Raw genomic sequence first — 14600 nt, 5'->3', positions numbered from 1 at the left:
TTTCATGTGATGTCATTCGGCACCGAATACCCAGATGTGATGTAATTTCATGTGATGTCATTCCATGTGGTGTCATTCGGCGCCGAATACCCAGAAGTGATGTAATTTCATGTGGTGTAATTCGGCGCCGAATACCCAGAAGTGATGTAATTTCATGTGATGTCATTCGGCGCCGAATACCCGGAAGTGATGTCATTTCATGTGATGTCATTCGGCGCCGAATACCCGGAAGTGATGTCATTTCATGTGATGTCATTCGGCGCCGAATACCCGGAAGTGATGTCATTTCATGTGATGTCATTCGGCGCCGAATACCCGGAAGTGATGTCATTTCATGTGATGTCATTCGGCGCCGAATACCCGGAAGTGATGTCATTTCATGACATCACTTCCGGGTATTCGGCGCCAAATTAAAAAAAATTGAGATAGGGTCTTCTCTTCAGCGGCAGCGGCGGTGCAGGTAGGATGCCCGGGTCTCCCGGTGGGACGGAAGACCCGGGCGAGCCACGGAAGGCGGCGGGAGGGGGGTTTGGAACGTCCCCTCCCGCTCCTTGGAATGACAGCTGAGCGGATTCTCAGCCGCATCGGTTGTCATTACAAGACAGCCGACCGCCAGCTATGGACGCCGGTATCGGGGTGATGCCTCTAACTGCAGGCATCAACTCCGGTACAGCACTCTCCCGAAATATCGGTAAATCAAAAGGCCGATTCCGATATATTGGAGAAAGTGCATATCAGTGTTGCCGATAATCGGTCGATCCCTAGTAAATATGTCAAGTTTCATTCATTTCTGATGCTCAATGCGCTAACCGAGATGAAGGCCGTAATACTCATTTTGTTCAAACAATAACAAGTCCTTTGAGATCACATCATTTTCAGATTTATATTGTAAAAAAAATATATATTTTTATTTTCAAACTTCATATCTATAAGAGGGAGCTATGAAAAAGACAAATATTCGCAAAACAAATTGAGCTGCATTGTTTCATTTACCTTCTATGCGTAATTGTAAATGTCTTCCCATGCCTTTGATGACTTTACAATATTTTTTCTTAAATATTTCAGTAAAGAATAAAACCTTAAGATATATTCCTCCTATGAATCCCACATACATGGCATAGCAAACCTCTCATAGCAAATCTATCACAGGGTGTCTACAGAATATAAACAAGTTCAATTTAAAGACTTTTTAAGGATCTGCGACCACCCTGTATCAAAACCAGTTGGAGAAATTTTGTAATAATATTATTATTATTATATATTTAAATTATTATTTAGATATGTCCTTAACTTAAGGATCTATGGAAGAGCCCTAGGACCATCATAAAAATTAAAAAAATAAAAAAATAAAATTCTAAGCCTGAAAAAAAATATTTTTTTTTTACAGAATTCTGAGATTTAAAAAGTCAGAATTCTGAGATTGTCTGTGATTAAAAGTCAGAATTCTGAGATTGTCTGTGATTAAAAGTCAGAATTCTGAGATTGTCTGTGATTAAAAGTCAGAATTCTGAGATTGTCTGTGATTAAAAGTCAGAATTCTGAGATTGTCTGTGATTAAAAGTCAGAATTCTGAGATTGTCTGTGATTAAAAGTCAGAATTCTGAGATTGTCTGTGATTAAAAGTCAGAATTCTGAGATTGTCTGTGATTAAAAGTCAGAATTCTGAGATTGTCTGTGATTAAAAGTCAGAATTCTGAGATTGTCTGTGATTAAAAGTCAGAAATTCAGACTTTCAATCTCAGAAATTCAGACTTTCAATCTCAGAAATTCAGACTTTCAATCTCAGAAATTCAGACTTTCAATCTCAGAAATTCAGACTTTCAATCTCAGAAATTCAGACTTTCAATCTCAGAAATTCAGACTTTCAATCTCAGAAATTCAGACTTTCAATCTCAGAAATTCAGACTTTCAATCTCAGAAATTCGGACTTTCAATCTCAGAAATTCGGACTTTCAATCTCAGAAATTCGGACTTTCAATCTCAGAAATTCGGACTTTCAATCTCAGAAATTCGGACTTTCAATCTCAGAAATTCGGACTTTCAATCTCAGAAATTCGGACTTTCAATCTCAGAAATTCGGACTTTCAATCTCAGAAATTCGGACTTTCAATCTCAGAAATTCGGACTTTCAATCTCAGAAATTCGGACTTTCAATCTCAGAAATTCTGACATTCAATCTCAGAAATTCTGGCTCTCAATCTCCAGAAATTCGGACTTTCAATCTCCAGAAATTCGGACTTTCAATCTCCAGAAATTCGGACTTTCAATCTCCAGAAATTCGGACTTTCAATCTCCAGAAATTCGGACTTTCAATCTCCAGAAATTCGGACTTTCAATCTCCAGAAATTCGGACTTTCAATCTCCAGAAATTCGGACTTTCAATCTCCAGAAATTCGGACTTTCAATCTCAGAAATTCTGACTCTCAATCTCAGAAATTCTGACTCTCAATCTCAGAAATTCTGACTCTCAATCTCAGAAATTCTGACTTTCAAAATGAGAACTCTGACTTTTAATCACAGAATTGTGTTTAATACATTTTAGCATGGTCCAAACTTGTAATATCAGAATTCTGACTTGTTTTTCAAAGTTTAGGAGTCTTTTAAACAAAGTTTTATGATGGTCCCAGGGCTCTACCATAAGGATCTTTACCACAATAGTTAAGCAAAAATATTATTAAAATCAAAAAGACAAGAGAAGCTTTTCTACGAAATATTCCAGAGTAACACGGACTAAAAACTCACCTCGGGTGCAATCTCTTTTTGGACATCTGGATTGCGCAAACACCGTTTCTTCGGTCGAGAACCAACTTCAGTACTTTGGTCAACCAGGGTATGGAGAGAATTTCTGCAAAATGTATGAGTAATAATAAAAATAATGATATATTATTAATAATAATAATAACAAATGCAAAAGGAGGAATACAGCTGATACCTGATATTCTGTATGTCCTGCTGGAACTGCTGGATGCTCCCCTTAATGTGGGCTGGATCAATATTCTTCTTCTGGAGTTTGGCATGGAGGAGGTCCACATGCGGCATGATGATGTGGAAAAGTTGCAGTAAAAACTTATAATCTTGATCCTCCAGCACCATGGCAAAGGCTCTTGCCTCTCTGACAGCGACAGGGTCAAAGTCCTCCGAGTCTCGTATAGTTTCAAAACACTGGATGAGGTCCTCTCTATGCTTAAACACTGTATGGATGGCATGGCTGTGGAAGTTCCATCTGACGTTGACTAACGTTGGTTGTCTACGGGCGACTACTTGATCAAGAACCTCTGTGCACTTGGGGGATCTCGAAAAAAAGTTGGCAATTCCTTCAAGGTCAGAAAAAAGATTTTTCACTTTGGGTAGGTGAGAAGTGGCCTGTTCCATCATCAGATTGAGCTGATGTGCATAGCAATGGATGTTATGGGCGTTTGGGTACACCTCTTTGATCTTATCATGAACACCTGACGTGGCACCCCTCATCACCCTGGCTCCATCATGCGCTTGGGAGATGAGTTTGCTCTTCTGGTCCTCTGGAAGGATGACCGCAAGACGCTCTTTTAGCGCCGTAGCAATGGAGTCAGCTGTATTGGATTGCAAAGGGATGAACTCAAAAAACCTCTCTTGTAAGTTGCATTTGGCATCAGTGTAGCGCAGAACAAGCACAAGCTGGCGCTGTGTGGCAATATCGGTGGCCTGGTCGGCCTGGATGGAGAGAAAATCGCTGCTCCGTACTTCTTGGATGATGTGCTCCCTCACAACAGACAACATACAGTCCAACAGCTCGTTCTGCAGGGTTTTCAAAGTTCCCTTAAACACGGTGGAGTTCTCGAGGTGCTCTTTCAAAACTCCATCAAGCGAAGCTACAAAATCAAACAGGCCACGGAATATTCCGGGATTATCCGAGCTCTCGTTTTCGTCATGGCCACACAAAGCCAGCTCAAATGCACCACAGAACTTCACACAGTCGATTATTTTAGACAGGATGCGTCGGTTCTTGGTGACCTCCTCATTGTGCCTTTTGATGCCAATCCTGTAGCCTTCCTCTAGCTGTCTAGCAATGCTACACTTCCCGAAAAACTGGAAGCTCATCGTGTTTTCAAGATGGCTTCGGGTACATTCATGCCGCTTGCACTTTTCGGAGAGATGTTTTAAGTCGCAAACCCCCGTTTTTATCCACAGCGTTTCGGTGCCATGACATTGAAACAGTAGACAGGGAAAACAATAAAAGGCCTGGCTCTCCTGGCATCCAGCTAGCCAACGCCATTTCCCATAATAAGTGGTGGAAAAGCACCGAATGTAAGCACGACCGCGATCACTTGACTGCTGCTGAATTTTCAAGTTGGGTTGATCTGGTCCCAGCTCCTTTATCCTCCGTTTTTCTTCATCCGAACGCTTTGTGAAGGGATGTTGTTGCAAAGATAAAACCGAATTTTCTTTTTTTTCTTTTTCTGCTTTTTTTCTTTCTTCTTTCTTTTCGAGACTCGAGACACTTTGCTTGCTTCCACGTTTACCAGTACCTGTGAGTCAAATGACAATCTGGGTAAGTTTATGTATTTGCCTACTGGCCAATTTCATCCCCTTCCTGCCCCCCCCCATAACGGCCACTTTCACCCCCTTCCTGCCCCCCCATACCGGCCACTTTCACCCCCTTCCTGGCCCCCCCCCCATACCGGCCACTTTCACCCCCTTCCTGCCCCCCCCCATACCGGCCACTTTGCTTGCTTCCACGTTTACCAGTACCTGTGAGTCAAATGACAATCTGGGTAAGTTTATGTATTTGCCTACTGGGCACTTCACCCCCTCCCTGCCCCCCCCCCCCCATACCGGCCACTTTCACCCCTTCCTGCCCCCCCCCCATACCGCCCACTTTCACCCCCTTCCTGCCCCCCCCCCATACCGGCCACTTTGCTTGCTTCCACGTTTACCAGTACCTGTGAGTCAAATGACAATCTGGGTAAGTTTATGTATTTGCCTACTGGGCAATTTCATCCCCTTCCTGCCCCCCCCCATAACGGCCACTTTCACCCCCTTCCTGCCCCCCCCCCATACCGGCCACTTTCACCCCCTTCCTGCCCCCCCCCATGCCGGCCACTTTCACCCCCTTCCTGCCCCCCCCCATACCGGCCACTTTGCTTGCTTCCACATTTACCAGTACCTGTGAGTCAAATGACAATCTGGGTAAGTTTATGTATTTGCCTACTGGGCACTTCACCCCCTTCCTGCCCCCCCCCCATGCCGGGCCACTTTCACCCCCTTCCTGCCCCCCCCCCCATACCGGCCACTTTCACCCCCTTGCTGCACACCCCCCCCCATACCGGCCACTTTCACCCCCTTCCTGCCCCCCCGCCCCATACCGGCCACTTTCACCCCCTTGCTGCACCCCCCCCCCCCATACCGGCCACTTTCATCCCCTTCCTGCCCAGGCCGATTTTCAGCTTTCAGCGCTGTCACACTTTGAATGACAATTGCGCGGTCATGCAACACTGTACACAAACTAAATTTGTATCATTTTTTTTCACACAAATAGAGCTTTCTTTTGGTGGTATTTATTCACCATTGTGCTTTTTATTTTTTGCTAAAAAAAAAAAAAACATATCAAAAATGAGAAAAGAAAATTTTGCAGACAGATAATTTTTCTCCTTTACTGATGTGTGCTACGGAGGCAGAACTGCTAGGCTGCACTGATGGGCACTGATGAGGCGACATTGATGGGCACTAATAGGCAGCACTGATAGGCAGTGATGGCCAGCACTGATGGGCACCGATAGGTGTCATTGATGTGTGGCACAGATAGGCGGCACTGATAGGCAACACTAACGAGCACTGGTAAGTGACACTGATAGGCAGCACTGATATGTGACACTGATAGGCAGTACAGGTAGGCGACACTAATGGGCACTGGTAGGCGGCAGTGATAGGTGACATTGATGAGGAGACACTGGTGGGCACTGATTGTAAGCAGTGGTGGGCACTAATTGGCAGCAGTGGTGGGTACTGTTTGGCAGCAGTGGGCACCGATTAGGAGCAGTAGTGGCCACTAATTGGCAGCAGTGGTGGGCTCTAAATGGCAGCAGTGGTGGGCACACTTTTGCAGACGCCGATTATCAGCTCTTTTCTCCTCTCCTCCACGCGCGGACAGCGTGAGAAGGAGCGGTGAAGAGAGCCAGTAACCGGCTTCTGTTGACATTGTGATCAACTGTGTTCGGACACAGACAGCGAACCACTGATTGGCTCTTTTTCTTAATCTGTGTTCGGCAGGGTCCAGAGGACACTGCGAACAAGGAGCGCCGCCCGCGCCCAGCAGTAGGTGCGTGGCAGGGGTGATCAAGGGAGGTTGTCATATGACAGCCTCCCAGAACTGGACGACCTCGCCGTAGCCGTCATTCAGCTATAGCACGGTTGGCAACTGGTTATAGGAGAGGTAGGTGTGGCGCTGTCCAACTGTCTATTTCATCCAGTGTCTGGACTAATGTGCAATGTGCCTTTAATTTAAAGTGCTACTAATTATTATGTGTTTACCTAATAGATCACAGGTATAAGTAATGGTTTGGTAATATTTAACCAGTTCTGGACGGGAAGGATTTTCCCCCTTAATGACCAGGCCATTTTTTGCGATTCGGCATTGTGTTATTTTAACTGACAATTGTGCGGTCGTGGGACGCTGTACCCAAATAAAAGTGTTCCTTTAATTTTTTTGAGCAGCGTATATTTTCTATACAACTATATACAGTAGATCAGACCACCAATCAGGGACTGTCCTTTAAAATCAGGGACAGTGGGAGCTATGCTTGCTCGATACTGACCTTGACTCCGCTCCTGCATCCTGGACCTGTACTCCTGCTGCTTGATTGTTGCCGACTGCTGTCCATTTGGCCATGCATTCAAGATCTTGCATCTGCCTGCTTGCCAGTTGAACCATCATAAGCTTCGCATCTGCTACCAAATTCCCTTGCAGGCACCCGGGCCCCACTGTGTCCTGGTATTCCCTGCGATTATCCCCAGGGAGAACAGGACAAGGTGTAAGGAAAGGCCTCTCGTCAATTTGGCATCAACCAGGTACGTGGCATTAGTGGATTGGCTTCCAGATCATGACCCCAACAGTGCTCACTGGAACATTCAGAAGTTTGGAAATCCTTCTGTAACCAAGGCCAGCAGTATGTTTTGCAACAATACGGTTGTGAAGGTCTTATAAGAGATATTTGCTTTTACCCATCATGAGAGGTTTCTTGTGTGACACCTTGGTAATGAGACACCTTTATATAGGCCATCCATTGAGACTGAACAAGCTGATATTAATTTGCACTAACAAGGGGAAGAATTGCTTTCTAATTGCTGATAGATTTCAGCTGGTGTCTTGGCTTTCCATGTTCCTCCCTTTCTTCATGTGTTCAATACTTTTTCCCTGAGTCATTCCGTTTTTTTTTTTTTGTTTTTTTTTACACATAACTTAATTTCTGAACCCATTTGTTTTGGTGTCTTTGCATGTATGGATTGCATGGGTTGTTACCGACATGGGGTGAAAATCTTCATGTCAATAGCTCCTTTAGAAATATATTTACCTAGAAAAATGTGGACCTTGCTTTGTGCACTGGTGCGCAGTCATGTTGGAACAGGAAGGGGCCATCCCCAAACTGTTCCCAGAAAGTTGGGAGCATGAAATTGTCCAAGATGTCTTGGTATGACGCCTTAAGAGTTCCCTTCTCTGGAACAAAGGAGCCAAGCCCAACCCCTGGAAAAACAACCCCACACCATAATCCCCCCTCCACCAAATAATTTGGAGCGGTACACAAAGCAAGATCCATAAAGACATGGATGAGTACGTTTAGGGTGGAGGAACTTGACTGGCCTGCACAGAGTCCTGACCTCAACCTGATAGAACACCTTTGGGACGAATTAAGAGCGGAGACTGCAAGCCAGGCCTTCTCGTCCAACATAAGTGCCTGACCTCACAAATGCGCTTCTGGAAGAATGGTTAAACATTCCCATAGACACACCCCTAAACCTTGTGGACAGCCTTCCCAGAAGAGTTGAAGCTGTTATAGCTGCAAAGGCTGGGCCAACTCAATATTGAACCCTACGGACTAAGACTGGGATGCCATTAAAGTTCATGTGTGTGTAAAGGCAGGTGTCCCAATACTTTTGGCAATATGGTGTGTGTGTATATATATATATATATACACACACACACACACACACATTAATATATACACAGTATCTCACAAAAGTGAGTACACCCCTCACATTGTTGCATAAAAAAAGAAGGTGGTAGATTAGAGTAGATACCTACCTTGATAAATGGCATCACTACTGAGCATGCCTTCTAGGCACTGTTCTCAAATTTGGGAGATGTGCTTAGCATGTTTATAATTGTTACTTTGCTAATATTAATGGCAAGTACACCCCTAATGGACAAATGTCCAAATTTTAGCCATTTTCCCTCCCCGGCATCATGTGACTCGTTAGTGTTACAAGGTCTCAGGTGTGAATGGGGGGCAGGTGTGTTAAATTTGGTGTTATCGCTCTCACTCTCTCATACTGGTCACTGGAAATTCAACATGGCACCTCAAGGCAAAGAACTCTCTGAGGATCTGAAAAAAAAAGGACCGTTGCTCTACATAAAGATGGCCTAGTCTATAAGAAGATTGCCAAGACCCTGAAACTGAGCTGCAGCACAGTGGCCAAGATCATACAGCGGTTTAACAGGACAGGTTCCACTGAGAGCAGGCCTAGCCATGGTTGACTTGAGTGCACGTACTCAGCGTCATATCCAGAGGTTGTCTTTGGGAAATAGAGGTATGAGTGCTGCCAGCATTGCTGCAGAGGTTGAGTGAGGCCTGTGAGTGCTCAGACCATACGCTGCACACTGCATCAAACTGGTTTGCATGGCTGTCATCCCAGAAGGAAGCCTCTTCTAAAGATGATGCACAAGAAAGCCCACAAACAGTTTGCTGAAGACAAGCAGACTAAGGACATGGATTACTGGAACCATCTCCTGTGGTCTGATGAGACCAAGATAAACTTATTTGGTTCAGATATTGTCAAGCGTGTGTGACGCCAACCAGGTGAGGAGTACAAAGACAAGTGTGTCTTGCCTACAGTCAAGCATGGTGGTGGGAGTGTCATGGTCTGGGACTGCATGAGTGCTGCCAGCACTGGGGAGCTACAGTTCATTGAGGGAACCATGAATACCAACATGTACTGTGACATACTGAAGCAGAGCATTATCCCCTTCCTTTAGAGACTGGGCCGCAGGGCAGTATTCCAACATGATAACCACCCCAAACACACCTCCAAGATGACCACTGCCTTGCTAAAGAAGCTGAGGGTAAAGGTGATGGACTGGCCAAGCATGTCTCCAGACCTAAACCCTATAGAGCATCTGTGGGGCATCCTCAAACGGAAGGTGGAGGAGCGCAAGGTCTCTAACATCCACCAGCTCCGTGATGTCATCATGGAGGAGTGGAAGAGGACTCCAGTGGCTCCCTGTGAAGCTCTGGTGAACTCCATGCCCAAGAGGGTTAAGGCAGTGCTGGAAAATAATGGTGGCCACCCAAAATATTGACACTTGGGGCCCAATTTGGACATTGTCACTTAGGGGTGTACTCACTTTTGTTGCCAGCGGTTTAGACATTAATGGCTGTGTGTTGAGTTATTTTGAGGGGACAGCAAATTTACACTGTTATACAAGCTGTACACTCACTACTTTACATTGTAACAAAGTGTCATTTCTTCAGTGTTGTCACATGAAAAGATAGAATAAAATATTTACAAAAATGTGAGGTGTGTGATGTGTAATATATATATATATATATATATATATATATATATATATATATATATATATATATATACACACACACACACATATACATATGTTTTGGATATTGGATAGGGACCATCATTAGGCACTGGCTTCCTAAGCCAGGGATTGTGGGTTCGAGCCCCACGTTGGGCGCCAAAAACACACACATATTTTATTATATTATATTTTATATTGTGCATAAAAAAAGGGTGTATAATATATTATACACCCTTTTTTTTAATGCACAATTTGTTTTTTCCATTAATATTAGCAAAGTAACAATTATAAACATGCTAAGCACATCTCCCGAATTTGTGAAGAGTGCCTAGGAGACATGCTCAGTAGTGATGCCATTTATCTAGGTAGGCATCTACTCTAATCTACCACCTTCTTTTTCTGCAACCCTCTACATTTAGCAATGTCACTGAGAAGGAAAAAAAAATACATATGCCTGTAGATTGTGATTATTATTTTTTTTATTATTAAATTTCGCATATATACATACACTGTATAAGATTTTTTTTTTTTACATGTAACATGTATGAGAGGCTGGAACTACAGAAGTAACGTGAGCTCCGCTTTACTTTCTGTATTTCTCTTTTACAAGAATGATAGGATTATCATCATCTACAATATACAATGGACCTATTACTTTCCTATCACACACAGATTCAACACTTCAACAATGTTTTTTTTGTTTAATATTTAGAACTATGCCTAAATAAATATACTTGGGGTCTCAACAGACCAATCTAGCCCGGAGGCTGAAAGCCTTGTGTTGTGTTCTCTATGATGGCGAGAACCTTGGAAAGAAAAAAAAAAAAAAAAAATCGACTATCCAAGAACAATTCTTATTGAAAGTGGGCAAAATAACCCCTAAAAAAAAGGCAAGGATGGCAAGTGGACTAGGTCCCTAAAGCTCTACATTAGTAGCTAAATCCCACAGCCCCCATTGTACTATGATGAGCTTTGTAGACAAGTTAGGTCTATCCTCCCCTTCCCTCTGAGGCTCTTGGGGGTTAAACCTGTTCAATGGCATACTTATAGCCCGCTGATGGGGCTGCACTGATTATCAGGGCAGACCCCCCCCCCCCCCCACGTCAGGGGAGCCGGTTATCGGCTCTCCTCTACTCCTGCCCTGTCAACTCGAATAGAGAAATGCTGACAACCGGCACTTCCTGGTTATGTTGTGATCAGCTGTGATTGGACACAGCTGATCACGTGGTAAAGAGCCTACGTCATAGGCTCTTTGCCCTGATCGGAGATGCAGTGTGTTGGAGCGACACAGGCACACGAGTGGCTTGTTCTGCTGTACGTCATAGGACGACCAGTCAGGCTAACGGAACTCCCACCTGGCCGTCATTCTGCTGTAGGCTGGACAGGATGTGGTTAAACCTGTTCAATAGCATGCTTATAGCTTAGAGTTCCTGGGTGTAAGGAGCATCTTGTACTCCTGCTCCTCATTCCAGCATCCTGGTTCTGGCTGTGGCCTTTTCCTTGTCTGTCTGTCCACCTTCAAGGTGATTAATGTTGCCAGTCTGTGTTTAGTCACAGTGGGAGCGGGTCGCCGGCGGCGTGCATGCATGCATGCCCCAGACCCGGAAGTACTAGATATGTGATCCTGCGCAGCAGAGACAATTTGCCGCCGTATATGTACATGGTACAGTTGGCAAGCAGTTAAGCCAGCTAAGCCTGTAGTCTCATGCTTGTGGTGGTATGTGTAATACCTAATCAAGCTGCCTGTTTGTCTGCCCTGCATTGCTAGATTGGATGACCTCATTGATGACCTCGGATCAGATATTGACTATTCTCTGAACTCTGCCTGCCTTTTGACTTTGGATTTTGACCTCGACTATTCTGAACCTTGCCTGTCTGCCAACCGCAAATACCTGTTCACTTTGCTCAGTTTGCGCATGTCCTGGCTCTCTGCCAATTGATCAGCTGGTGCTGGCGGACATCAAGACCGGGGTACCTGCACATCAGCTACCCCTCTGACTAAACAAAGCGGGAGCGGGTCGCCGGCTGCCGAATGCCCAGAAGTGCAGGATCACATAATAGGTACGTGATCTTGCGCAGCAGACCCGCCTTGCCACCGTATACGTACATGGTAGGTCAGCAAGCAGTTAAGCCAGCCAAGCCTGTAGTCTCATGCTTGTGCAAGCATGTGTAATACCTGATCAAGCTGCCTGTTTGTCTGCTCTGCGCTGCTAGATTGTATTACCTCGTTGATGACCTTCGCTAGGATATTGACTGTTCTCTGAACTCTGCCTGCCTTTTGACTTCGAATTGTGACCTTAACTATTCTGAACCTTGCCTGTCTTCCAACCGCGGGTACCTGTTTGGTTTGCTCGGTTTGCGAATGCCCTGGCATGGTAGCCAGGCACTAAAGCATTGTGTATAAGCCCTGGGGGCAACCGAGTTCCAGTTGCCCTTATCGGAAAGGGGGCTGTTATGGGTGAAGAACGTGGAAACCAGCTGTAGTGTCTGACCACCTGCATTAGGGGTGAGCGTGATACTGGGTCTGCATACCTGTGTAGCCTATAGTTAGAGGCCACCACTCTCAATTGGATTCTCCAAGAAATAGAAGAAGCAAAGAGAAAGCTCGGTTTATCAAGCATCACACTTACTAGTTCCAGGATGTGCCCCTTTATAATCTAAATTTTTATCCTACAGTTTTTCTATGGACTAAACAGTTCCACCTATTAAGATTAATTGCATATTTGTCAAAAAAATCAGCAGCAACATTGTATATGACCTCTATGACTAAGCTCAGGGCATGGGACGAAACACGTCAGTGGGATGGTTTTAGGAGGAGCCAAGGTTGAGGCCACTATCCATAGTTTACACACCTTGAGCTGTCAGTGTGCCGCGCCTTTACATTGCATAACATTCTTTATGAGGTCTTAGTAGTCTTTGTTGATAAAACCTTTCCCGCAGTCTGAGGACGCTCAATGGTGTGTCTTTTCTGGTGTTCAACAAGGTTTCCTTTCTTAGTGAACGCTCTTCCACACTCTGGACATGAAAAAGGACGCTCGCCCGTGTGGATTCTCTTATGTACAATAAGATCTCCTTTCTGAGTGAAACTTTTCCCACACTCTGAACACGAATAAGGACGCTCTCCAGTGTGAACTCGCTTGTGTACATGAAGTTTTCCTTTTTCAGTGAAACGTTTCCCGCACTCTGAACACGAATAGGGACGCTCACCAGTATGACTTCTCTGGTGTACAAGAAGAGCGATTTTCTGTGTGAAGCATTTCCCGCACTCTGAACAGGAAAATGGACGCTCTCCTGTGTGACATCTCTGGTGTTTTAAAAGGTTTCCTTTCTCAGAAAAACATTTGCCGCACTCTGAACAACGGAAAGTACGCTCACCCGTGTGGCTTCTCTGGTGTTCTACAAGTTTACCTCTATAAAGGAAACATTTGCCGCACTCTAAACAAGAGAAGGGACCCTCACCCGAGTGGATAGTCTGGTGTTCAATAAGTGCTCCTTTCCGAGTAAAACATTTTCCGCACTCTGAACATGAATAAGGGCGCTCACCTGTGTGAGTTCTCTGGTGTTTGAGGAGGTTTCCCTTATCTGAAAAAGTTTTCCCACACTCTGAACAGGAAAATGGTCGCTCACCTGTGTGGATTCTCTGGTGTATAAGAAGAGCGAATTTCTGTGCAAAACATTTTCCGCACTCTGAACAGGAAAATGGGCGCTCACCCGTGTGACTCCTTTGATGTATAAGAAGTTTGATTTTCTGTGTAAAACATTTCCCGCACTCTAAACAGGAAAATGGACGCTCACCTTTGTGAATTCTCTGATGTACAATAAGATCTCCTTTCTGAGTGAAACATTTCCCGCACTCCGAACACAAATGAGGACGCTCACCTGTGTGAAATTTATGGTGTACAAGAAGTTTTGCTCTGTCATTGAAACATTTCCCGCACTCTGAACATGAATAAGGATTCTCACCCGTGTGAATTCTTTGATGTTTAAGAAGGCTTTTGTTATCAGTAAAAGATTTCCCGCAAACTGTACATGAGAAAAAATTCTTACCTCGGTGAGCTTCTTCATGAGGTGAGGAGGATTCCTTGGGATTAGAAGGATCTGTTGATCTATCTGCAATCATAGTATGTGATTGGTGAGAAGATTCCCCCTGATCAGAGGAATCCATTGAGGTCTCCGGACAGGAAGGTCTGTGATGGATATTTTGTGTATTTGGATTTCCTCCTGGAGGATCCTGTGCGATGACATTATCTTCGGAAGTACAATCAGCAGATAATACAAGATGTATCTCCGAGGAATTCCCGACTTCACATCCATCTGTTTTTTAAATGTCAAAAGGTCAGTAATTGGAGAAATGTATGTTGGTCTAGCAGCCAACAGTTTCACAGAGCTCTGCCATAAAACTGAATACAACTAACAACAAAATGTGAAAAACAAACCAGAAAAACAAAACAAAAAAGGATACAAAAAGCCCTAAACAACTACAGCAAACTGTAAAAAAATGTACGCAATTATGAAAGCTATGAAAGCTATGGAAAAACTGGATTTTTGACTTACCGTAAAATCCTTTTCTCTTAAGTTCATTGACTGACGCAGTTCTCTGATCCATATCAGTAGGTTATACTGCCACCTACCGAAGTAGGACGCTAGGCAGAAAAAAAGTTCTGGCTACGCCTATGGGCAGTCCCGGAGGGTACACCCTCTCTCTTTTAGTATCAAAGCAGTGTCAGGAAGTAACACCAACCCAACTCCAAAATAGAGGGGAGGGTACTGTGTCTGTCAATGAACTTAAGAGAACAAGGATTTTACGGTAAGT

At 44.4% G+C, this 14600-nt stretch overlaps 1 protein-coding gene across 1 annotated transcript in view; it reads right to left on the bottom strand.

Moving 5' to 3' along the window:
- LOC309564408 (uncharacterized protein) overlaps positions 1-14031 on the bottom strand; it is a 71620-nt gene extending 57589 nt beyond the window's left edge. The window contains exons 1-3 of the mRNA XM_082269036.1: positions 12687-14031; positions 2933-4380; positions 2743-2845 (exon numbers count right to left, since the gene is read on the bottom strand). Of these exons, the coding sequence (XP_082125162.1) occupies positions 2743-2845; positions 2933-4380; positions 12687-13952 (2817 nt within the window). The 5' untranslated portion in view covers positions 13953-14031. The remainder of the gene's footprint in view (positions 1-2742; positions 2846-2932; positions 4381-12686) is intronic.
- Between the last annotated feature and the right edge of the window lie 569 nt (positions 14032-14600).

The sequence above is a fragment of the Pelophylax lessonae genome, assembly GCF_965119305.1.
Source record: "Pelophylax lessonae genome assembly, chromosome: 9".
In the NCBI taxonomy this organism is placed as follows: Eukaryota; Metazoa; Chordata; class Amphibia; order Anura; family Ranidae; genus Pelophylax; species Pelophylax lessonae.
The sequence above is the reverse complement of the archived record's forward strand: the minus strand, read 5'-3'. Positions and strand labels throughout refer to the sequence as shown.